Source organism: Equus caballus, chromosome 1 (assembly GCF_041296265.1).
Source record: "Equus caballus isolate H_3958 breed thoroughbred chromosome 1, TB-T2T, whole genome shotgun sequence".
In the NCBI taxonomy this organism is placed as follows: Eukaryota; Metazoa; Chordata; class Mammalia; order Perissodactyla; family Equidae; genus Equus; species Equus caballus.
In genome coordinates, this window is record NC_091684.1 from 149,389,921 (window position 1) to 149,417,039 (window position 27,119).

Genomic DNA, 27,119 nt, shown 5'->3' on the forward strand with positions numbered 1-27,119 from the left:
TAGTCATTAAATGTAGAATCTGTTTTTTCTTTATGAGCCAGTTGTAACTTAGACACGAAAATATCCCTTTTGTCTATAAAGCTTTTGAGATTCAGTTTCTCCCTTTATTAAACTGCTGAGGTAAGGAAACAGAGCACAACACAGGATAGCTCAGCAATTACTCATTCTATGTCTCATTGCATATTGTGTTATTCACTGAAAAAAAAATCAATTTAATATGTTAAAGTTTTATACATTTTCACTGTCTGCTACTGTGTGATGTAGTCAAAGAGCCCTGGGTACAATGAAAAGGTTGTTAGAAAAGCATTTTTTTTTTTTTTGATGATGAATATTGTAATCAAGATGCAAGAAATGAATTTTGTACCAGCTTCTACAACTGTAAGCAACATATCCTTGAGAAACAACAACAAGAAAAAGAGCACAATTTTTCAAGCTAACTACTCAATTTAAACCATTGGGCCAACCTTTAAGAGTAAGAATATATAATAATTACTACAAATATTAAAATAATTTCTAATAGTGTTACATAAACCTACCACAGTATCTAAGTATATTTTAATAGTGTAGGGAAATTTAAGGCACTTTTAACTATATCTATTGCTCAAAAATAGGAGGTGATGTGGTGAATTTTGTTTTAAAAGCAAAATAGACATCGTTTTCCTAATAAAAATATACTGTGGATGTGCTTGAAATATTAGGATTTTAAAATTAAGACTACAAGTATATGCTTTCCTGGACAGTTTCTGCATCCAGAACACTTTTCTCTTTCTACCACTTTATGACACAGTTTGCCCACTGAAGCTTCTGCCTTTCCTATCCTCTCAAGCCAAATGTCCTCCTCTTCTAACATGACCCATGTTATATCACTTCTCACTTTTCAGTCTAGTATTAGGGCAGGGTGTCCCAACCTGGGCGCTTTTGCTATTTGGAACCAGATAAATTCTTGTTTTAGGAAGCTGTCCTGTGCACTGTAGGATATTTAGCAGCTTCCCTGATCTCCACCCATTGGATACCAGTAACAATACCACCATTCCTAAATGTGAGAGCAAAGCTCTTCAGATATTGCCAAGTGTCCCTGGGGAAACAAAATCACCTCTGCTTGAGAATCACCATATTAGAACAACTGGATGTACATCACATTGTGTTCAGGTTTGAATATATGCCTCATTATGTGGGACTTTGTTCGGACATGATGCTTGGTAAATATTTGTAAAGTGAATGCAGAGTAAGATGCTGTTTTATTACTGTAGTATATTGCTAGAATAATAAACATGTTACTCTCATAAACTGAACTCTCAGTTTCATTTGATGACTTAAGAATACTTCTATACCCATTTTGGATTCGTTTATTTTCCATTATTTGGAGTAGAAAGAGGAGAGAAGAAGTGTTTTTCCAAATCAATAGATCTCATTTGAACTCTGTGGTTCATAAATTTCTAATGGGACTCAATCCCTTGCAGTTTTTCCCTTTGTTTTTGTTTTTGTTTTTACTACCAGTGAAAGATGACATATAAATCTATGCCAAAAAGAGAACAAAGAAGGAGGGAAGCAAAGTGAAAATGAGAGAGAAAGGAGCAAAGGAAAAAAAGAAAAAGGAGAGGAGGTAAAGAGAGAATAAGTGAGCAAGATCCAGCAGGTTTTTCTATACTTATAGACCCACTATGTAGAAGCTCAATGAAAATAAAAATATTTTTAAAGGAAAGTATATCTTTCAATTTGAAGACAGTGAAAAAATAATTCCATTAATTGTCATTGTTTTTTTCCTTACATTTAATATTACAGTTAATTTTCAAACACAGACAAGGAAAAAGACAGAAAAGAGAAAGAGATGAGAAAGAGATTTTTAACAAGAGAAAAGGAAAGAAGAAAATGGAGTAAGGGAAGATTTTATGAGAATAAAAGAAGTAAAATATGAATGCTTTAAGAAGCACTCTTAGATTTCTAAAGGACCCCAAGTCCTTTTACACCACATGTAGATGGATTAAACACTTGAATAAAGATTTAATGTTGTTTTAAACAATAATTTCCCTGTAGAGTCTGAGTTAGAAATTAAGGAGACAAAAAATCACTTTGTGTTTTACTGATCATAAGGTAAATAAAACATGTAAAAGTTTTTCCAAATAATGTTTTCTTACTTATAAGTTGAATTTCATTAATTACTTCTGTATTAAGAAATCATGAAAGAAAAAGCTCAAGTGATGGGGAAATATTCATTGAGGGTATTTGGCCTTTATCAAGAAGACATAGGGACTGCCCCTATGGCCTAGTGGTTAAGTTCGATGCACTCTGCTTTGGTGGCCCACGTTCATTCCTGAGCATGGACCTACACCACTTCTCAGTGGCTGTGCTGTGGTGGCGACCCACGTACAACATAGAGGAAGATTGGCACAGATGTTAGCTCAGGGACAATCTTCCTCAAGCAAAAAGAGGCAGATTGACAACAGATGTTAGCTCAGGGTGACTCTTCTTCAGAAAAAAAGAAAAAAGATGTGCACACAATGGTTAAGATTCCGCTAGATCTAGACTAGCTGAATTAGAACCTGGCTCCCCACTTTGTAGCAGTGTGACCTTGGGTTTGCGTTCCCCCAGAAGCAGAAGCTGAGATAAGCATCAAGGGTAAATGGTCTACCTGGGAAGCGATCCCTCTGAGGGGGACCAGAGTTCCATCTCACAGGGGAACTCTGGAGTTCACATAGAATACATGTCAGAGTTGTCCCAACTGAGGAAGCTGAAGTTTTGTTTTTTTAATCAGCCGACTTCCCGTGGTTGAGGGCTGCTCGCTGGGGCATTAACTCTCTGACAGCCCAGTTTACACTGAGTGAGGGTAAGCATGCTCCTGTGGCTCCTCAGGCAGAAAGTGGCAGGGGTTTGCATTATGCAGTACTAGCTTATATTTCAAATTTTATATTTATCTACTTATTTAGTTATTTATTTAAAGATTGGCACCTGAGCTAACAACAGTTGCCAGTCTTTTTTTTTCCTTTTTCCCCCCAAGTCCCCCAAGTACATAGTTGTATATTTTAGCTGTGGGTCCTTCTAGTTGTTGCATGTGGGATGCCACCTCAACGTGGCCTGAGGAGCAGTGCCATGTCCATGCCCAGCATCCAAACCAGCAAAACCCTGGGCCGCCGAAGCAGAGTGCATGAACTTAACCACTTGGCCACGGGGCTGGCCCCTCAAATTTTATATTTAAATATAAACATCAGTTTTGTCTTTTAATGCCAGTATGGTCTTTTAAAATTGTATTAACAAAATATGTTAGATTAACAAAAGTTAAATATAATAAATAGTCATGGGTATTTGGTGCTAAGTCCTAGAAAATTGTTTGAATAATTACAACAATATTTACACTGGAAACTGAGACTTCATTTGTTCATTTTGGACTCTTCATGCTACCAGGATAACAGGTACAAAAAGGGCACAGCTGATCCTGCTATTAACTGTAAACACTCATCTGCAGGGAAGAGTACCAAAGGAATCCAAAGGTGGAGCCCAACTTCATCTCCTTCAACATGTCAATTGTCAAGTGTGAGTAGGATAGTATAGCGCACCATATAAGTAAGATCCTCGAGAATTCAACTTTTCTGTTTCTCTGTCAGTTAAAGAACCCTGGAAGCTAAGGTTCCTTTGAAGCCAAAGGGAATATGGACTGGACAGGAGCATTTGGAAGTCATAAACACAAACCATGACTCTAGAGTCTGCTATAGAGATGAAGATTGTATCCTTTACTATATTTTCTTTTTGGTTGTGTCATAAACATTTCTATTATTCAGCTAATTTTCATTTTATCTCTCCTTTCTCTCACTATTTTATAAAGCATATGATGTTGTTAGCTAACTTTATTATTCAGTCATTGGTAATGAATATTGAGATGGGATCGTGATAGACTTAGAAGAGAGGGAATGAATATAAACTCAGAAATCCTGCATCCATTAACTGAAGAGAATTTGTCTTGCCTCCACTTTTGATTGAACAATGGTTATATTAGGCAGTAGTATTCCTGTCATCCCCCTTCCTTCAATTTGGAAGTACAAATGCTTATTTGAATAAGTGGAGAGGATAATTGTAGAGAGACAACAATGACAGTGAAGCCCCCATCATCACCAAAGACAAAGAGAGAATGTATGAGCTCAAGTGACCCCACAGGAGGAAGTTGGGCTTCAGCCTTCTTGCTGGGACCCCATTTCAGAAGGCTGGCCACTAGGAGCAGATATTCAAGGAGCAAGAAGCTATGGTATGTGCTGCAGGAGGTGGTCACTGAGCGGTCCCTGAAAGGACCTGGAGCAGATTCCACTCACCAGGAAGCTGAACAGATAGGAGGGCCCCTAACACTGGGCCCCCAGAAAAGCCAGCATTTTGATGTACCATAGAAGGGACAATAAGGACATCTCCCTTCTCCCCTTCAGTTTCTGTCCCAAAACTCTGAAGCAGAGAGGGATCTTAGGAGAGGGTAAGGGAGGGGTGGGGAAGGGCTCATCAAGCTCCCTTCACAACTCAGGTCCTTTGGGCCTGATCATGCCTGGCTGGGGGCAGTTGGGAGGATGATGAGGTAGGTAGGGAGGAGATGGAAATAGTTTCCACAAAGTATGGTTGAAGGTAGCTATTGGAGAAAATGCAAAGCCATTGCAGATCTATATCCTGTCAATTTCAGTTATGCGAAAAAAAATTAAAAATTGTTTACTCAGAAAAAGTCAGAAAAGGGCAGTAAAAAAGAAAAAGAGAGAACAAGACTGAAATAAGTCCTGTTAAGTCAGGGGGTTACTGGGATTATGGATCCTCTTGTTTTCTCCCCATATGTTTTTATTGCTGCCATACAATACATACAACAAAAATAAGTACATGTGCCAAATTCCACATACCCAAATTGATGTCCATATGTAGTCTTTTGTTGTGACATCTATGCTAAAACACGGGCTGCATGTGCATATGTGTGTGTGTGTGTAAACACACAAATGTATACCCATAAAAGCAAAGCAAAGATTTTATACACTCACATTCTCTGGGAATAAAGCTACAAACTATATGATATATTAGAATTGCATTCATATTTATGAAGTTCAGCAAACCTTGAGGGATCATGGATTCAGGGAGTAATGTTTGCATATTTCTGCATCTCTTGACAACCCCTCATGAGCTCACCTCTTTTCTCCTTTCTGCAACCATCCCAAGATGTAACTGGGTTTGCATACAGCATTAAAAGGAGCATAGGTAGCATTTAATTGGGCACTATCAGAAAGCACAAAATGTTAAAGACAGGCCTATCATCTACCCGGGCATTTTCTTTCATATAGTTAGAAAAATTAAAATATCCATGAAGAACAACAGACTAGTCTGAAGCATTTTCATCACAGGAAAAAAAAAATCTGTATGCTTTCTTTTCTGAGGATCTCTCATGAATGAAGACAATGTCTTCCTATTTGTCTTTATTATTTCTCTGGTGCAATTTCAGCCTCTATTTGACTCTTTTTTACTGAGAATGACATTTTCAATAATCTCTCAGAAATGCCAGATCTTACATGCATATAATTACCAAAATGTAATAAATCAAAAAGCAACTTGAAAGAAAGGTTACTTAACAGTAATATCCTAGAAGCTTATGAGGTGGGAACTTTGCCACATGAAATAGATCTGAATTTCCAATAAAGTACTTGCGTCTTGGCTTGTTGCAAAGTAAAACTTAGAATTTTTCTCATAGAAAATTAGGATAAAATGAGATTTCTCTTCTGGAAACCCCAGAGCAGGAGATTTCATATTTGAAGTCACGATTTGGGGAATTATTCTCATATTTTAGAAGTTACCAAGACCAGCAAACACTGAAACTTTTGTACCGAATTGAAGAGGATATCACAGTCATGGATATTCAAAACTAGATTTTACTAAATTTTATGTAGTTAGAATCACCAACAAGAGTCACCCATTCTGTACAGTTTTCATACTAAGCATATCCTAGTGTTATTGAAATTATTTATAAAATTATAATCCATGAGCGCTAAAAAATTTTGGTAATTTTCTATTAACCATAATCCTCCATTCTTATTGATGGTTTAATTTATTGTATTAAAATTATTACTATTTATAATCTTAAATTTAATTTTAGTTGTTTTTAGTTTACTTTATTCTCACAACCAATATGTTACTTACTCTGTGAGGTTTGGGTGTCTATGAATTTCTTTATCAAGGCATCAGTAGTTTGGGTATAAAGACTGAGAGCATATCTCAGAGACTGAAGATCTGGGCTTTTCTCCAAGAAATTCTTCTTGAGGCCACTTCCTCCTGCATGAAAGTATTGCTAGAAAGAAAAAAAAAATAATGTAAGCAGAGGCATTTAGAAGAGGTATTGGAGGGGAGATTTTATTGCTGGAATAGTGAACATCAAATGGCATAATACAATATGATCAAAATAAATTAGATACAAAGAAATAATGCTACCATGTGCCCATTGCTAGGTCATTACCAAGTAAGTCAGGTTCCCTCAATATCTTTTTACATCAGAGACCCCAGATTCTTGAGGCTTAAGATTTTTCTTCTCATTCAAAACTTTAGTTAAGCAAATGGGATCATAAAGATGCAGTGGTCAGAATGCTTATAGAATGACAGATTTAGATAACAATTATCAATTCAACAATCATCAAGTTCTATTTCTAGAGCGTGAGAAAAATATCCAGAGTTGTCAAAATTTCACAAAGGAGGTAGCTTCTGGTCACATATTTTTCAGATACTACTTTGCGATTCTAGGCCTGTGCCAGTTGCTTCATGTTCCCAATGCTCTAATAACACACTATATAGATTGTCAACCTGAAGATGCAGAGTTGTCCTTGGAAACCCAGTAACCCCTGAACCTTGTGGCTGATAAATGTACTAAAACATAGAGTCTTTCTTTTGTTTTGTTTTTGATATTGTCATCCAACAAACTCAAAACATTACAATATTTATAGGTAAGATAATAGAGAAGATATATGCTCTTTGACAATAAATATTGTGATTGAGGAATGTTAGCGTTTCTCATGCTGCAAGTATGCACAGACATCACTTTGGAAGGCAGAATATCCAGAGATACGTGATAAAACTAAGGATTTTTCCCCCAGCCATTTATAGATGATAACATATTTGTAGAATTCTGTTAAGGTTAGATAAATTGTTCTCTCTCCCCCTGTGCCAACAATGCTAAACTACACACTTATTGCAACCTGGCTCACTGTGATCTATGACTCTTACAGAATGACATATTTTGATAAAGCTCAACAAATGATTCTGATACCCTCTCTTAAATGGATATGTATCATCTCTCTATCCCACTCCTTAAAAATGTCTGAGGTAGGGGCCAGCCCGGTGGCATAGTGGTCAAATTCATGTGCTCTGCTTCGGCGGCCAGGGGTTCACAGGTTCATATCCCAGGTCCAGACCTACACACTGCTCATCAAAGTATCCCGTGGTGGTGTCCCACATACAAAAAATAGAGGAAGATTGGCACAGATGTTATCTCAGGGCCAATCTCCCTCACACACATACAAAGAAATTTTAAGGTAAAATAATTGAATGAACTGAAAAATGTTAATTGTCTTAGTTTTCTCCCCTATTCAAGGGGAGATACAGAGAAATATTCTGGGCATTTGTAAGCATCTGAGTGTACTTTCAAAGAGTGCAATGCAGAGAAGAATCAAGGCACAGGCCAGAGAAAGTAGGCAATGGGGATGTAATGTGAAGAAAGATTGCTACAATGTGGACACTGCAAGGAGAAAAACCTATGACTACTTAAAACTCCATTGACTGATTCTAGCTGAGAGTACTGTAAGAACACAACTTGTGCCAAAAGCTACCTATGGTTATGAAGAGGAGGCATATAAAAATGGGAAAAGCCTTTTCTTACTTTTTAAGAGATGACAAAGATATAATATTTAAAATTGTTCTACACCTTGATCTTCTATTTTACATATTTTAAATGTTCAAATATTTTAAAATGTTAAAAAATTTTCACATGTAGAAAGTATTTATTGAGGACTATGAGTCCAGAATTGTTTCAGATGTCTTGGCGGGTACAAAAAACTATGACAGTTCCTTTCTTCAGGAAACATGGTATGATATGTAAGGTGGAATATATTAAATGGATGTATTGAGAGGGGAAAATTTAGCTTGGACTAGACTTTCTCTCCTAGAGGAGTGGTTGGGTGCTCTCTGGAGGTCTGTTTTATATAATGAACCAAGGAGTCATCAGATGAAATAACTCACCCTAATTGTAAAGAGCAGTGGGATAAATAATCAGGAAGGGGAGGGGGGCTTAGGGGGTGAGGGTGGGGTTAGGGGTGGCTCTGGAAGGGAACACATTCTCTCTCTCAATGTTTCTCAGGCAAGTGCCAGTCTTATCAAACCTGAGCATAAGTGCTGGAAGATTACAATAAAAAGAAGTACAAGAAGAAGCAGCAGCTAAAATGATGTTTTGTCATCTCTTGGGACTGCTAAGAGTTGACAGGAAAAATTGTGAAAGACTTCAAAATGGACAAAAAAGATTGTGCACGTTCTGTTTAGTATGTCCATCTGAGTTATCTTTGCTTTTCGTTGTCTTTGAGCTTTTTAACACTCTGTAAATTGTGGAAAATGGATAATGATGTAAATGACTCTTGCGCATAGAAATGAAAATTAATTATTTCTGATGGGATGCAACTGATTATTGTTCTGTGGATTGATCTGTTTTGCCTTTATTTGTAAATTTATTTCAGCTTTCTTTATTGCTTATCCTCCTGTGTAGTTCTTAGAATTCTCCTTTGAGCCAGTTGTAAGAGCTTACTGGTTCCCTCATTAATTGATGAGTTAAATAAGATTTTTGACAAGTTTTTTAATTGCATGAATGTCATTATTATGTTCTCTTTTAAAAACTGTTCTTTAACAGTGTATATAAAGCAGCACAGTGACAGCATTCATAAGGATTATCACTGTTACTGTTGAATTTGTGAGGATAGGACCATGGGCCCTTGGCTCACCCTGGTAGCGTCAGTGGTGGGGTCTGCCTTCTTGCCTGTTCTCTCTCCCTCTGTCCCTTATAAATATTTATTAAACCTGTATCATGAGCCAGACCTTGTGCTAGATGCTGAGGATATGAAGTGAAAGAGACCCAGAGGTTGTTCTCAAAGGAATTATAATCTAGTAGCAAATGTAACCAAAATGTCAATGAATAACTCCAATAATACACTGCAGGTATAAGAAAAATGATTTGAAAATACAGATAATGAGGGCGGCAAACAATTCTATTGGGAGAAGGAGTTAGTAAAGGCTTCTAAAGGAGTGACAACTTTGGTTTTTATCAACTTATCAGCATTGTCATTTTTTTTTAAATTTTAGCAGCCACTAGATAATTCATTACAGTAGACTAGAGAAACAGGACAATCCTATTAGGTAACGAAGAGAAACTAAACTCTGGGAATCCCAGCACTTAAGAAGAATTAAGGTAGTTGTAGTTTTCAGATTTCTTTGGTATAGTTTAAAATATACTGCTTTGCTGCTGTTACTCTCTTCTCACCACAAACTTGTGCTGCCTGGAAGCCACAAGTTGCCTCTAGGTAGTAGAGGGCCTAGAGAAGTTAAGAGATGACATTGGGCTTTTAAAGATTCACAATGTCATTAACATATTAAAGGCTCTGAGACTCACTGTGGTAAAGAAAACTGTCTAATCTTTCATTAACATATCTGGTTCTTAAAATTCCTTGGCCATAGGACACCTATCAAATAGGGCATCTATTAACATGCTTGGGGACACAAGTGTTCCATGGAATATGGCTTAGGAAACCATCGGATAGAAGAATGTGACTGGACTTCATATAATTGAGATATTTTTGAGGGTCTAGAAGGCTTCATGGAAGAAGAGAGTTACACTATGAAGGTATAAACTATGTATTCATTCTTGAACTCCTCTAATAATTTTGTAGGAAGACATATTTTTACCATGAAGGCATTATTTTGTAGGTCTCTGGGAAGTGAGGGACTAGTCATGAAGTGAAAACATAAATAAGATATGAGTTTGTTCTGAGTAGAGCCTAAGGCCCTCCCTAGAGTTTTAGGTTATGATACTGAACTGATTTCCTCCTTTTTAGTCATGGGGTACAATGAGTCATTCTACTAGAGGGTCTAGCAGGATAGTAAGTGAACAGTAGGAGATTTGTAGAGGCAGAACTGATGCTTTTGTCTTTTGAGTGCGCTGTGTAATAGGAGATATTGAAAGACAAACCGAGGACAAAAGGTAGCAATATTAGTAGAGAAAACAAGTTGCAAGATGCTAAGAATGAAACCCTCTGTTCAGTGAACACAGATAAATAACACATGCCATGGGCTCCTCACTCGATGAGTGAAGGAAATTATTTCTATAGTTATGCAAATAAAAACTCAATGAAAATGCAGCTTCACGGACGCCTTTTACACAGTGGTTCAGAACCTGGGACAGCTCCTAACAGCATCCGTATGTTTATCCTACTCGCACAGATAACCAAGAGAAAGGGGGCTGCAGTTATGGCTTGCACCTTGGCATTCAGAGATTTCACATTCAGTTTTGACTCTTTGCAATAGCCCTTGAAGGAACAGGAGAGTAGAATTTGTATTTTGCTGAGGCCTGAATTTGAAGAATATAAATTGGGGCTAATGTGTGGGAGTGAATGTCTTAGCTATTAAACAGAACTCGCTATCAACAGCTCTGTGCAGCCTAGTTGATCTTTACTCATTATAGTAAGCATTTGGTGTGTGTTGGGGGGAGTTATATACTAGAGGGGAATTTGTGAGTGTGGGGTTTTAAAGACTTCTGGATGTTTCCCTTATGCCTGAAAAAAAGTGGATTTTTCTCCATTGGTTCCAAACAGAAAAAACCTGGGATTCAGCTTCTTCTTGTTCTTCTGCAAACTGCAACATAATCCAGGAACTTCCAGTTTGATCTGTTTAGATGCTTTACTTAGATTGGTGCAAATCAGCAGAAAATAGTTGGCAACATAACAAGTTGGGACAGGAAGTCATTTCCTCCTCATTCAAGAAAGTAAGTGTCTTTTGTTTTTTTTTGAGGAAGATGCACGCTGAGCTAACATCTACTGCCAATCTTCCTCTTTTTGCATGTGGGCTGCCACCACAGCATGGTCACTGACAGAGTGGTGTAGGTTTGCACCTGGGAACCGAACCTGGGCTGCTGAAGCGAAGTGCGCTGAACTTAACCAGTAGGCCACTGGGGTTGGCCAAGAAAGGAATTTTCAATCAGTTAGAGAACAGTGGAAAAGTTGGTTGTTTAGTGCTGTGAAGGATAAGGATGTCAGCTGGGTGACATTCTCTCTCCCTTGGCCATTTCCTGGCTGATATTTTCACCATGGACTTGGACAGACAAAGGCAGAGAGCATGTTTTTCAAATGTGCAGATGAGCCAAAGCTTGACATTATTACATTGGATGACAGAATCTGGCTTCAGAAATGTCTTGGCAGTCTGGCATGGTGGGTCAACATTTACAGGATGCGATGACAAAGAGATAAGAAAAAGGCTTGTATTCACGATAAAATGTTTACTGCAGAGTACAGAATGGGGGTGACATGGCTTAACATCAGTAGAACTTTAAAAGCCATAAAGCTTTATTTGCTCTCAAGTTCAACATGATTTAATAAGTGACAGGGCAGCCATCAAAGCTAATGAAATCTGATCATGCATTAATATAGGTAGACAGGTCAAGACAAAGGGTATGATAGAGCAACAGCATTCTCTGATGGTTAGAACATATCTGAAATATTAGGGTCATTCCTAATTCATTATTAAGGCTTCATCATTTATAAGAAATGTGAAAACAGTGGAGGGCATCTAAAGGTAGACAACCAGAATTTTGTAAGGTCTACAAGACATGTTATTCAATAAATGGCTGCAGACAACTTGAGGCTGCATGACAGTTTTCTTCAATGTCTGAAGAGTTACATAGAAAAGGAAATAGAATTATTTTATAGTAGTTTCAAAGGACAGAAGGAAAACCAATGAGTAGCTAGAAGTACCATGGAAGCAGATTTTAGTTCAATATAAAGATGACCTTTCTAATAATAAGTGCATCTTAAAAATTGAAGCTGCTTCTTGTGAGTTTAGTGACATTCCACTACCAGTCATTATTAAGTGGTGGCCAGTTGACTATGGGCCAAAAACACTGTGGATGGCATCTCTCTACATGAGCAGGAGAGGGGAGATGTTGCATTACGTTTCCACTGCTGAGATTTTAGAATCCTCTTCACCTCTTTGCCCTCTGCTGTTTAATTTAAAATATGCTAGAAAATGTAATTCTTCATCGTTCCTCTATGCAACGTGATTTTTGTGTATATTATTTAACCTCATAGATTGTCAGTTCATTCTTTTGTAGAATGGGAGCAGAAATACTCACCCTGCCTGACTATCATGTTGTAAAAGTGAAATGAATTACTCTACCTGGAAGAGATTTGTGGACTGTAGAGTTCTCTCTCCTTGTAAGAAGACACACTTAATTGGTAGAATAACTCCCCCAAATCTAGCCCTTCTTTGTTTCCTAAGCACCAGCCCCTGTCTTCAGCAGTTTACCAGATATTTATTTCCATGTTTCTGTCACCATATCTAACTCCAACGTGGCAATAAGAAAACAGGCACGTGCCTGATTTGCCATTTTTCTGAGTGGAACCGTGGTTTCCCAGTCACTTGGCTGAAACCTGAATTACCCCGGGCTCCTCCCTCACTCTTGCCCTGATTTTAGTTCCAGTGACTCTCCTTTACTTGTGTCACTCATATCCGTCTTTCACTTTCTACTCGTAAGGCACCACCCTGGTGATAGCCCTCATCATCTTATGCATTAAATAATGGTAGCTGTAAGATTTCTACTGCTAAAACGGCACTTTTGGCATGCCATATATTTTCAAAACCATCAACGGCTCCGCTTTTACAAAATACACTGAGGGTGCAAAAGGACCTCTGTACTTTCAATCCAAACATTTCCTGTAACCTCGTTTTACACAGCTTAACCCTGAAAATCTCCAGTTTATTCCAGTCCAGTCCATAGAGTGGTCTAGTCACTGACTCCCAGCCCTCTGATCTTGTGCCTTTCCATGGTGAAATCTTTTCCCCTTGATTACGTTCAAGTCATGAATCTCCCTCCAAAAAAGACTGTTGTCTTTCCTATCCAGCCTGTGAACTCCCATCAGGCCTTCAAGACCACGCCTTCAGATTTTCCTGATCTCTTGTGTTCATAGTGTTTGCTCATTACTCTAAGTCCTTACCACTTTTTATCTGTGCTTCTCAATTAGCAACTGTATTACCCTGTTCCATCTCTTACACTGGTGTATTGTAAGTTTACACGTATCATTATTTAATTTTTAACATGCCTTTTCCATTTTTTTTAATCTGGACTAAAAACTCCTTAAGAGAAGGAACAGCATCACCTCCCAGAGGGGAGTCTCAGGGAACACTGAAGATCTTAGATGTTTTGTGCACTTATAGTGAGAAGATGCTGTGCCCAGGAAATCAAAAGCCCTGAGGCTAAGGCCTTAAGGACATGGACTGTTGCTTGGGGCAAAGTTAGATTTAATAGGTAGCTTCATTGAGAGAGAATGAAGCGCTTATCAGGAAAGGAGAAAGAAAAAAACTGGTTGCAGTAGAGTATGTGGGATCCTGGGTTTAACAGCAGAAGGAGGCTCCTTCAAAATAAACCAATCCTCAGGAGATAAGATAATTGCATTTATGAAGAGATTTCTATATTACAGGAACTGTTTTAATTGTTTTGTATGTCATAACATTTAATTTTCTGGCAATAATCCCTTAAATCCCATTATTATTCCCATAGGAGAGGAGAGTAACTTTCACACTCTAGTTTCTCTCTCTCTCCTAATCATGCACTTGCCTAATAGTCTAATTGCCAGTGGTATAATTCCCTATATAGTATCAAATATTTTATTTACATTTGTATTAATATCCATATTCTGATATTTGTACAGGCTTCAACCTAATGTAGTAATACATCGGCTTCCCTAATATAAGGGTGGGTGGTGGGGAGCACTATTATTACAATTGAGTGGGGGTTGGAAAGAGGTATGTATGAAGTATCATTATCTTGAAGAATAACCAGAGAGATTTTTTGTTTCTTGTATTTTTCATGAAACTGCAAAAAATAAAGCACTTCAGACCTGGCTGTGATGGTGAGAAAAAAAATGGTACTGCTAAGTAAAAAATCAGGATAAACATTGTCTGCATGCTTGGCAAGCCATTATTTTTATAATCCCAATAAAAACTCTCTAAATTCTTCTAATTCTTTATATTTGACATATATTTGAAGATCTTTCACAGTCTATTTTTATTGACTGGTGGGAACATGCTAAAGTTTCTCTACAAGTCAGCAGGAAGAATTTACTTTTTGGTTGTATATACTATTTTGGTAGCAGTTTCTCATCATTACTTTTTTTTCCTTCCAATACCTTTATCATACTTTTGGAAAATCCATGCAGACAATTCATTCTGCAAACTTGCATGTAATCATAACAGGCCTTTAACAACTGAAGTTTACCTTTAAAAAAAAATATTTGATAGATATTTTAGAAATTATTTTTTACCAGAACTGGAGACCTCTTTTTTACTTTGGATCTGAATATGCTAACTCCTTCCCTTTTGCCAAAAAACTGAAGCTCAGATTCGTTACCTTGGTGTTTAAGCCTCATCATTTTGGCTCCAATCTAATGTTCTTGATTTAGTCCCTATAATTCAGTAATGATCTGTTCCTCTATACTAAACTATTTGAAGTTTCAGGCTGACCCACACCTTCTCCCATTTCACTATGCTTTTCTCGAAGCCTGCAATGACTTTCCTGCTTCTTTTGCCCAATCTATCTTCTAAACCCCAAAACTTACCTCTCCAGGAAGCTTTCCCCTAGATACCCACAGAGAATTTATCACCCCTTCTTCACTCGCTGGCATTTTGTCCACAACTCTTTTATTTTATCAATTGTAGATGTTTTGTTCATAAGCCAAGAACAAGCTCTCTCTTATCTCCAGCAACCTCTTCATTGCTCACCGTATTTTCTATATACAGTAAGCTCTCAAATAATGATTTTTGAACTGCAGTATTCCAAACTAGGTAGGTCACTTTGTTCTTTCCATGAGCAGCTGAATTTTAAATAATGCAAAAACTATATTTATAATGATAAAAAAAGAAGATGCTGAGAAGCAGCCACCAAAATTGCCTTGTGAATAATGGATAGTGGTTAGGGTAAGAGCTCAGTCAGGGTAAGAGCCTCAGGGGCATAACATTACATATCCTGCTATTTGCCTGGAATCCTGAGTACCAGAAATGGTGTCATCTAGGATTAAATAAGAAAGCAATAAGTAAATTCCTAAGCTATATTTGTATAGATATTCATATTTAGTCAGTTATCTCCTTTATATCAAGAAACGCAGATTTCTAGAGGGCTCTGATCCACGTGTTTATTATTTTTAGAGAAACCTCTGTATCGACACTGAATGATATCAAAAACGTCTGCAACATACATTGCAGAATGTCATGTTCAAGTTCAAATAAAAAGTGTTCCAGGGGAATTTGGAAGGATGGGAAAAATAAAACCAGCCAGCTTTTTTTCTGGGTATTTGAAACTTTATCAGAAAGTAACCTGAGGATTGTTCAAGATTTAAGAATTTTCTTAAGTCTTGGGATTCATGCTTGGGTCAAGAGTACTACTGTTGGAAAAAGGTTTACTGTTTCTCTTTGAAAGAAACCCACATTTCAGAGGATCCCATAGCAGTCCTGAGTCTTCCTAAGATAGGAGCCTGGGACTCAGAGTCTCTACTAGCACCCTTTCAAACTAGGATTTCCTTATTGATTGCTCCATTAGCTTGCACAAACTGATTAAGTTGTTGGTTCTCTGCCTCATAGCTGTCACTTTTCTACTTTTATTTTCAAATACTATTGATTTGGCTGCATGATGGCAGGTGAAAGGAGTGTCTCAAAGCCAAAACATGCTAGCTGTAGCAGATCATTATAATTTCTGTTACCTGTGCATTTTTCTACCCTTTTGACTTATAACTGAAACCACATGTGACTGGTATGACAAAATAGTCCAGTCCAATTAAAATTTTAATATTTAAGAGACAATATTTTTAACAATGCTTGTGCAGAGGTTGAAGGATTTAAAATATTTTTTAAATAATTAGAAAGTCATTTAAAGAAAGGAAATATGTTATTTTAATTTAGAAAGAAGTAATCTCTTGGAAGAAATATGATCCATTTTGGCCTGCTACATTTTACCTACACTTTGTCAACATTTAGTGAAATAACGTGACAGAGAAGCAAGGACACTGATTTTAGAATTTGGAGTCCTTTCTCAGCACTGCCAATTACTAGCAACTCTGCAGGCTGAGACAAACAACTTACCTCTGCTTTTTCATCTGCATAGCCTCTGCTTTTTCATCTATAAAATGTGACAAAACTAACACCCAGGATGTTTATAAGGATCAGGCAAGATGATGTACATACTTGAAAGAATGCAAAACACTATTTCAGTCTATAGTCTACAAACTCCATAGCATTCTCCTTCTACATTTCTCACTTTCATCTTATTTTCTTAAATTGAGCCAAAGAGGAATTAAAGGTCATCTCTTTGGCAGCCTTTGGGAGTTAGCCTGAATAGCATCAGCTGCTTTGGTCCAAGGACATCTTTCTCATGAGCTCTCTGCTTGCCTTACAAGTGTTCCCTTTGCTGGGCTCCAGGCAGACATTGAATTGCTACCTCTTGGGGCTGCAATTTTTTTAAGTATTAGTTCTCTGTCTCCTGAATTCCTTTGTAGTCAACATCAAAATTAGTGCTTGGTGGGATAGTCAGTTGGGCAAATCTCAGATGTAGACAAGATAAAGGGAATCCCAGCTTTGGCAAACTGATAACAGGGCCATTGAAAGCAGATATGAGGTGAAGGCCTTGTCAGATGGGCAGACCACAGGGACAAGAGAATCTAATAGCAGGCACAGCAAGTGTAGCATGGAGACCCCAGAGAAAGAGTTGGCATCACAGACACTGGGAAATAGGGGGCCTGTAGCTGACCTCAGGATCTGAGGCTCAGGAAGACCAGGGTCAGACACTGGTCCCGGAGGAATGAGATAAGGACATGGACCCATTTACTGGATCTTGGACACCAGACAGTAGTTTTTTCCTAAAGAGCAAGGCAAATGTCTGGTGCTGAGGCTGAATTAAAAGATCATCATGAATGACCTGGACAGGGGGATGGGACAGTTGAACTGTCAAGATGTACATCAGGGGGATTTGCTGGGTGATCAGGATTGTCCCAGAGTTTGGGCAGAACTTGGCCTGCAGGTAGAGGTCGTATGTCTCCACCAAGAAGAATTAGAGAAATGTTAGTGTTGAGGACAGAAGCCAAGTCTGTTAACACATTGAATGCCAATCCCTATTTTCATAGAAGATGTTTTCCTTTTCTTAAAGTCATACATTGATCTAATAAAATCCATGAAGTGCTGAATTCATATTCTAAAAATTTTTACTTTTTCCCCTTCATGGTGTACTCCAGAGTTATTATTATTGTTTACTAGCATTTCGCTATATGTAGCCATTTGTGCTGCTATAACTCCAAAGGTCAATCATATCTCATTCACATTTTTGAAAATAATTTTTAAAAGAATTAGTTTTGCCTTTTTTCTGTATTTCTTTTTCATGTTTTCTATTTTTTCCCTCAAAATTATTTTGCAAAATTTCCATACTTCCAGACAATACTCTTGCAGCATCTCTAGAAACTCCGTTTCTGTAATCTCACTGCCCTAAAGTCATACACTCCAGTTTCCACCAAGTGTCACAAAAGTCTCACCGCATAGCTTTCATTTCGCAATTTTTGACACTGAAGCAGCAAAAGATGGCCTCTTATTAGATGCTGAAACTGCAAAACGAAAGCCATGAGGTAATGGTTTTGTGAAGGTGTCCAATTGTTATACAAGTAGAATTCTTTTTTAATAAATACCACTGTAACGTCTGTTTCAATCCAGTGAGATTATTCTGGGCTCTAAAAATGGCTTGTGGTAACTAATAGTTATTTGCTACACTGTCCACACATCCTGGATAATAGAAGCACCCCCCAGTGAAGCATGGAGCATTGGACATGATTTAAATTTAGGAGGCAAATTAATTGTTCACTCTTTAATAAACTTTCACATATAAATATAAAATGTACATCTATAAATATATAAGGAATTATGTGAAAACAAAGAACTTCTTTCTAAGTTACATTTTGAGAACTGCCCATATTTAGCCCACACTACAATAACTTTTGGTCAACCTTTGGCTATGAAAAATTGATGTACACAACTGAATGCCTTTGGGATTTCAGTAGAAAATTAAATTAAATTTTGCACTTAATAAGGGAGAGGAGATTGATCTTTGAAAAATCATTTCAACAAGCATAGAAAACATAAAAAGAAATTCTGCTAACCCCAAATCCCCTGAAGCATCTGTTTAACTGGGGGCATGTGTCTTTCTTTGAAAACACATGTTGCAACATAGATTTCACACACATTTTCTATAGGTAGACAAAGGAATCAAGTATAAGGGCAGAGTAATATGCATGTCATAAGGAGATTGTATGGGCTAGGTCTGACACACTCTGGGAATGTATCTATACAGATGTCTACTGTATCTAGGGATGGCACAGCTCTACAGATATGCATCTGGGGTACTTTTCTCTAAGGGTACACAGAGGATTCTGGATGCATATCCAGAGGCACTATAACCTTACCTTGGTGGTAGCCAGGACCACCTCCATTATTGTGCATTGTCTTGGTGTCAGACCCTTCACATCCTCTCGAATCATGTGCTCCTGGAAAACAGGTTAACAGTTGCTTATAAAATAACCAGTTCATTTATTTAACAACTATTTCAAACAAAACCCGTATAATCCCTGCACGCAAACATTTCCTATTTAAGATGCCATCTTAATATGGACACATTTTAGATGATTATTTTGTCATATATTTAATAAATGTCTATTTTGCCAAAAGAAGAGATGCTAAATGTTTACTTAAAGAGGGGTATTTTGATTCATGTGTGGCTTTGTTTTTCACTTGCAAGTTAATGTTAGGAAAAAAAGAGAAACCTGGAAAATGTGTGTCAAAGCTTTTTTGCTTTAATTCCTTGCTTTATGTTCTGTCACACTGAGGATGGTCAATCATGAAAGGGATTTAGGAGGTGAATTTTAGCCTATTTCAATTGCTACTGATAAAGTCTACTTTAAGTATAATACTCCCAATTTATTATCTTTCTTGGATTCCCTTAATGCTTAGCTATTACTAGGAAAAGCCCCAAAGAGTTAACTGAATTTGGCTCGGGAGATTTTCAATATTTTTAAAAATCATTTTGCATCATTTTGCAACTGATTTACAATAGAATTTCCTCATTGTCCACTGTGGACTGTCTCAGTCTATCATTCAAAGCTTCTTTTGGGAAATGATGGTAGACATTTGAAGATAATAACAAAGGACATAGAAATTTGTCTAAGAGAAAAATTTAGAAATTCCTGACTCCCTAAATTGATAGAATCTCCCCAGGGATACCACTATTCTAGTCAACAACATTCAACAAATATTTATTGAGTGTTCATTATGTGTCAGTACTGTTCTATGTGATTGAGATATATTGTTGAATAAAAGAAAGAATTTTGTCCTCCTGGAGCTTAAATTCTAACTTGTATATTGTCTTTGTGTGAAGTAGAGGAAAAGTCTATATGGCTGGACATAGCTCTGAGAATGCATGGCTTGAGTAAAGGATCAGTGCCTGTGGTCAGCAATAAAAGTGTCTCTTTTTCTATGGAGCACAGCTCCACATAGGCACATATGGGCTTAGCAAGTGGAGCGTGGGCTCTATTTCAGCCATCATTCATTCCCTTAGCTGGGCACTTTTGTGCAATGCACAAATTATGCAATCACATCCAGTGGCTCATCCTTCTATTCTAGCCTTTTCTTATTTTGTTATTTAGTAGATGCTGTGACTTCCTGAAGATAATCTCTAACTATGTCTTACTCACTTCCACAGTCTTTCAGTGTCTATCTTGGCAATTATGACTTGCTAGGGATTCAATATATTTTGGGTAATTGAATTGTACTTCCTTCAGCATATCTTGTAGTGCTCAATGTGCTTGAATGAAAACATACTCCTTTGAATATTGCTGAAAACATAGTATAATGCTTCCTGGATCCATGATATACATGTTTGCTTCTCACTGGATCTTTCTCTGACACAGGGATTTCAACTCAAACATGAATCCATTTAATATTTTTAAAATAGGAATATTAAATACCCATTGAGACTCCAAGAGTAATGGGAAATATTTGCCAAATTATACAGGGAAATGCTTTAGGGCAGCTAAGTACAAATGTTTTATATTAAATAAATCTCTCTGGGTTCATCAATCTTGACTGGTGTTACAGTGTGGTCACATTATTTTTAATAGATGGTAATAAATAATATATGTTGGTGCTAAAGAAAAATATAATTGTTGCAAGAAATAATTCTCTGGGATTTAACAATATCTCATTCAAATAAGGGAGTCTCCGAAAGAGGCTGGCAATGAGTTATTGTCCAATAAGTTGTTACTTCTTTGCAGTAAACTCATAGTCTCATATGTATTTTTATTAATTGGTTTTGATATTGTATCTCCCATCTATGAAGACATAGTCATTTTTGAAAATTTTATGACAAATAAATCTGATCCCATTAAATAGTAATAAGTTGGATATATACAATATACATACATTATGAAGTTCCAGAACATGAAGTAATATAGAATACGTAAAACTGTTGAATAAATAGTTGTTTAACAAATTAATCCTAAATCACAGTCAAATGCAGAAAAACAATTAGTTCCCCTCATTGTTCTATTTTCCTTGATCCTGTGTTCTTTTAAATAAGGTAGTTATTTGTTAATATTTCTACACAGGCTTTCTGAATTTATCTATCAGTACAGTTATTTTCAAATAAGACTTTTTCAAGTGGATCATATTTCCTTTCAAACTAATACATGAAAAATGTAAAGACCCATGGTTTAAAATGAAAACAACAATAACAACAAACAAGCCACTGGCAGTAAATTCTAGTAAAGCAAGAAAAATCAGCTTTGTAAAATTAGAAGTTCTTTATTCTGGCCAGAGTTTTAACTGTTTGCATAAGATTGTAGAGGACTTATTGCTTTGTAATTCAAATAATAAGCAAATAGACTAATAATTTAAAATTAAAAGATCAAGGGCCAATAATAGAAAAATATGATTCATAACTAAGTAATTTATCCATCATCTATAGATAACAAAATTCTAGTTTTAGTCCTTCAGAGTAAGTTCCCTTTTAGGAGATTTTATTCAAAATTTGCTTTTAATTGATTACAAATAGAAAAAATTTACTGAATTAAAGGACTTTGGGGGCTGAAAAGGGACCTAAAGTGTTGTTTTTGGTGGACTCTGATTTTTCCTACTTAGCATACGTATGCCCTCTGGGGAGCGGGTCTCTATCCCACTCAGAGTTCATGAGATTTGGACAGGGGTGGATGCACCCCCAGCTCAGGGGTGGGTATGTGAATTAAGCCAAATGGTATATGTCACTTCCCAGGCCACAGTGGTTGGCTTGGGAATGGCGATAATACTCCATCAGAGCTGATGATGTGCCAGTGGACTTTGCTGGAATTCCTTCATCAAGCGGCTGTTCTTTTCTACAAGATTTCAAGTTCAAAGGATGTTAGCTATAAAGTAGAGACAACCATCTTACAAACAGGAAGGGAGGTTTGTTACAGCAATATATCAAATAAGGAATGAGCAGAATTGATAGTGAGTAACTGGGTTCTGTAACATTGTTTGAGTTTCTAATCAAGCAGTGATGGAAACCAGAGTTATCTCAGGACTATAAAATTTCATGTAGCAATAAATTCCTTCCTTGCTTATGTTAGCCTGGCTTTCCATCATTTGAAACTGAAAACAATTCTAGCTGATATAACATTCCACTCAGGAAACTGAAGCTCGGGGAGATGAAGTGTATTTCCTAACATCACATAGGTGCTAGAAGCATGGCCAGGGCCAACTCTTTTGTAATGAGATACTATGCTGTTTCACCATCATGGTTGTATATGAGAAACTTCAATACTGTGTAAATCCATTTTTCAAAGTAGGGACTAGAAATCCCAGGGAGATAATAAGAGCGATAAAGAAAGGGATAGAGATCCAATATCCAAAACAATAGTTTGGCAGTGACATCTACTTTCTACTTTCCCTCTGAACTGTCAACATCGCTGAATACCCTGGGAAACTACTTTAGGTGATGGTTATGTGTTTTAAATGGATCATTGGCTTTTAGGGTTTTTCTCTGAGGAAAAGGATAATGTAGGTGATAAAATAGGGAGGGCAGCTATTTTATCTCAGTAAGTAATTATGCAGACAAATGGATTATCCTTCCCCTGTGGTGTACACACAAAACAATCCCAGTGATACCTAACTCTGAGTTGCCGACTGGGAGAGAAGGCGGCACACTCTGTGCAGTTACCATGCAAACATAACATATGCATTATTTCATTTATCCTCAAAACAACCCTATGAAACAAGTGTTAAAATTTTCTGCATTTTACAAATGCTAAAACTGAAGATTAGAAAGGTTAAATACTTTGGCTAGTTTCACATAGTTGGAAGCAGTTGAGGTAGAATTTGAACCAAGTTGGTCTGTCCCTGGAACCCATCAGCATGCTATTCTATATTCTAACAGGTATAAATGGAACAAAAACAACATGTATTTTGACTATAGGCACAATGACAGCCTATATGTGGTCCATTGATGAATGAATGGATGAAGAAAATATGGTATATACATACAATGGAATATCATTCAGCCTTTAAAAAGAAGGAAACCCTGCTATATGTGACAACATGGATGAAACGGAAGGACATTATGTTAAGTAAAATAAACTAGTCATGGAAGCACAATATATATTTTAACCAGTCAAATTCCTATCCTAGAGGGATGGAGCCTAAGGTTCCCTGCACAACTGCAAAGTCTTGTGAATCTCAAGCAATAATAAAGGGTAGGGTTATTTAGTTAGCAAATCCTCGTTTATAATGGGTTTGAATATGTTGACTAGTTCAATATCTGCTTTGCTGAGTTTCATTTTCCTACATTAGGCTTTTTGCCTTTAAGATTTCTCTAGACTTTACTAGATTTCTGTGAAGCATTCCATTTTGCCTTTATTCTTACAAAGCCAAGTTAATATATGAAAGAAAATATGTTCTCTAATTTACTCCAAAGGCAATAATGCTGAATGCTACAACACTAAGTCAAAAATTCCCAGTTGTCCCTACCAACTGAAAAATGTGAGAAATATGGGGAAAAAAAGAAAACGGTAAATTCAGTTTCTAAATTTTGACTTGATTCATCCTTAAAGCAGATTGTGAGATCACAGACACACATCTTCTTAGTCCTGCCGTGCTAGATACCATTGCTAGTAGGAGGACCATTTCTTGCAGTGCTGTAGTTAGTTCTACTTTTCACAGGCAACCAATCATTTCTTTATTCTTATTACCTTCAGTTTAGATAATTGTCCAAGATCTTTAGCTGCGATGAAAATCATCTGGGGTCCCTAGAGACACACATGGAAAAGGAGAGAGAAGACTCAGTCTTAAGATCTTCAGAAATAGTTACATTAGAAATGTGGTCAATAGAGAATTTGCTTTATTTTCCTTATTATATTTGTGATTTTTATGCAATCTGCCCTTAATTGGTCTATTTTACAGACTGGGTCAAAGATATCTAGGACTGCTAGCAATGTAACTGTCCTCATAGGCATCTCATTTCTGAAAGTTTTAAGTCTGAGTTACTGAATGGGTTACTGCTAATGCAGCCAGTTTAATGTAGCATATGGATTAAGTCAGTGCTCTTTAACTTTGATTCATTTATTTTGAGAAGAGAAAACTCCCTCACTCCCCTCACCCCAAATAAATCCATGCAAAATGTCAAGATACAGGACTGAACAAGGCGGAGCTGCTCCTTCTGAAATGCTGTCCAATCTATCAGAGACCTGCCCACTTAACTCCTCCCTCAGCTTGAGGCTTTTCCTAGAACTCCAACCACCTGGGAAAGGTTTGAAAAACACAGGACTAACTACACGAAGCACTACTAGAGTGAAAAACTAGAGGCGTGTGTATTGGTAAATGTGACAGGAAAAGTACTAAATTTGGCTAAATTTATTAGTAGACTAGAAGGTTTTCACAGTAAGGAAAATCAGCTATTCTGGTCTAATCTCCATTTTTTAGTGGAGCCTATATTAAGAAATTAAAGACTACAAAGTTAATGAGAACAGCAACTATGTCATGTCTGATTTTGCTTATATTTTAACCCCAGCATGGTGTCTCATACATGGTAGAAGGTCAAAGAATGTGTATTGAATGAATGAATGATATAACTTCCTACTTGGAGATCTCAACACTAGAGACAACTGAGGTGATGGAAAGCTTTCCTAGGAAGACCTTGTATCAAAAATAAAATGCATATATAGCATTTCTGCTATAACATGATACATGTATTCTTGAAGAACCTCATATTCTAAAAAATTCTGCACTAGAAATAGTAGCACTGATAGGGAAAATAGCAGTGGGCAGCACAGTCAAAGCTTATGCAATTTTGTAAGTAAAGAACTATAAAAACCAGTAAGTGCTACTCTGAGAGAGAGCTTGGATAGCTCGCGGGTTGCTCGGTAAGACTGGTGGCTGCCTCAAGGGATATTAAAAATGCAAAAAACCCCAACCAAATGACAACAAACCAATACTGTACAATTGTGAGCTGAGACGACGCCCATACAAGTGGAGCTCTGAGCACAGGGGAAGGGTAGCATGGCTTGTGTGAGAACCATGCAAGGTGCATCTTTCTGGATAGGAAGCGTTGATGTGCATGTATACCTTCTCCCTTGTTTTTTTTTTTTTAAAATAGAGGTGAAAGGGCTCCTGCCTGTGTAGTAGCCAAGCTGAATGCTCTTTCATTTTCTGCTAAAGTTTATAGCTCTTCTGTCATATTCTCAAGCTTGTCACCTGGGAAAATTTACATATAAAGCAATCCAACTTCCAGGTTATGCTGACCTCATGCCCCTTCTGACCAATTACATGATAGCTAACTGGTGTTAGAAAAATGCATTACCTATTGTAGCAGAATAAGGGATGTGTGTGTATCTATGTGGTTTGGCTACCTATATATGGAGGCTATAAACGATTATACCACACATGCACGGCATGAAGCAAAACTCAAAGTAATTTATATTTCATCACTCACTGTCTGACAGTAAGTCAGCAAAAACATATGTATCTTTTCATCTTGGAACCTTTATGAGAAAGCATTTTCTACATAATTTCACTGGATAAATTTGTACTGAGTGTGCATGATTAATGGTGTCAATATATACTTTAGTTTATAATTACTCATTATTTGCATCAGCTTGTCTTCCTTAGGTACAGGAAAAAAATCAATTATTCCATAACAGGTGGTTGTTAGGGTTATTTCTTTCCTTGCTTGGCTCAGATATGTGACCTGAGTTACCTGGCACTGTCCATTGATCATTGGCTAACTTTGCTGCCAATTGATCTTTCTCGTTTTTTGTTTTCTTTTTTTAAATTTCACTGTATATGATACAATCACGTTCTCCAAAGCCACTAAAAGGTGTCTCCTCTATGAACCTCCAGATGGGAAGGTAATAGATGAAAGAAGAATGGAAAGGTGAAAAAATTCCATATATCAGGGTTGGATTTATCTTCTTAAAGTATACATTTTCAGAAAGAAACACAATGGGGATATTCTATCCTAAATCTATTTCCCTGTGGTTTTACAGTAACATTAAACAAAAAAATTATATGTGTAGACCAAGTAACCCTATAAATTGCATTTTATGATACTTTTTTCAACAGATGAAGTTTTGAATGTCAAGTAAATGCGAAGTTTGACTGCTATTGCCACTATTTAAAATTGACTTGTACAGGAAAAAGTCATTTGAATGATCATTGTTCAGACACTGTATGCCCCAAACACTTTTTCCTAAAATGGATTTAATTTGTATTTCATCTGGATCAAAATCATTCACTTAAATGAAAGACAATTAGATGGGTTATTGAAAGTATAATCAATCTTTAGTTTAAATGCTTACTGTTTGATCTGTCAGAGGAGGGAGAACAATTTGTTTTTCTATTTTGTTAAGAACTATCTTCCATAGCTCTTTCAAAACTCGCTTCAGGACTGTTTTCTCACAGATTTTTGCTGAGAGACTTAATCTGAAATAAAATAAAACATCTACTCACTTGTAAATCTCATACCAAGGTATCAACTTATTTTATTGATAAGAAATTCACATTTTTCAGTACTGAGATTCAAAATAGGTTTTTATAACTATCAAATGCTAAATTCCATGTACTGAAAAAGTACATTATATCAGGAATCTATTTAACCATACTGTACATTAGATATTTTACTCTATTTGGTAGAAAATGAATTCAAAGTATATCTTTCCTTAACTTGTTTCCTAAATTGACATCAAGGCCCCCAAAGTACATGACTTTCATCCTCACTCTTGACTTGCATTCACTCCATGCCCCATTCATGGTGCAAGTCATTATCACTACCTGGCATTGAACCAACATAACAACATGGAAAAGATGCATATAATTTCACTCAAAAACTAAAATTTACCGACTGTGTTTATTTTCCAGTTTTATTGAGATATAATTGACACAGAACATTCTATAAGTTTAAGGTGTAAAACATAAAGACTTGATATCTGTATATATTGCGAAATGATTACCACAATAAGTTTAGTTAGCATCCATCAACTCACATAGTTATCATTTTTTTCTTGTGATGAGAACTTTCAAGATTTACTATCTTAGCAACTTCCAAATATACAACAAACTCTTGTTAACTATAATCACCATGCTGTATATTATATACCCAGGACTTATCTTCTAACTGGAAGTTTGTACCTTATGACTACCTCCAGCAACCACCAGTCTGTTTTCTGTATTTCTGAGTTCATTTTTTTTAGATTCAAAATTTACCAACTTCAATAGGTTTAAGATATTTTTTACAAATTCTTCTCATGGTGAGATAATGACAGTAACATCATTAACCA

The 27,119-nt window shown here is 36.7% G+C and overlaps 1 protein-coding gene across 6 annotated transcripts in view; it reads right to left on the reverse strand.

Annotated features, from left to right (window-relative positions):
- The window catches only part of UNC13C (unc-13 homolog C), a 557,967-nt gene that overhangs the window by 51,833 nt on the left and 479,015 nt on the right, over positions 1-27,119 (reverse strand). For all 6 annotated transcript variants that reach the window (XM_070236389.1, XM_070236405.1, XM_070236396.1 and 3 more), the window contains 4 exons: positions 26,142-26,265; positions 23,538-23,594; positions 18,729-18,809; positions 6,142-6,289 (listed from right to left, as the gene is read on the reverse strand). In XM_070236389.1, the coding sequence (XP_070092490.1) occupies positions 6,142-6,289; positions 18,729-18,809; positions 23,538-23,594; positions 26,142-26,265 (410 nt within the window). The remainder of the gene's footprint in view (positions 1-6,141; positions 6,290-18,728; positions 18,810-23,537; positions 23,595-26,141; positions 26,266-27,119) is intronic.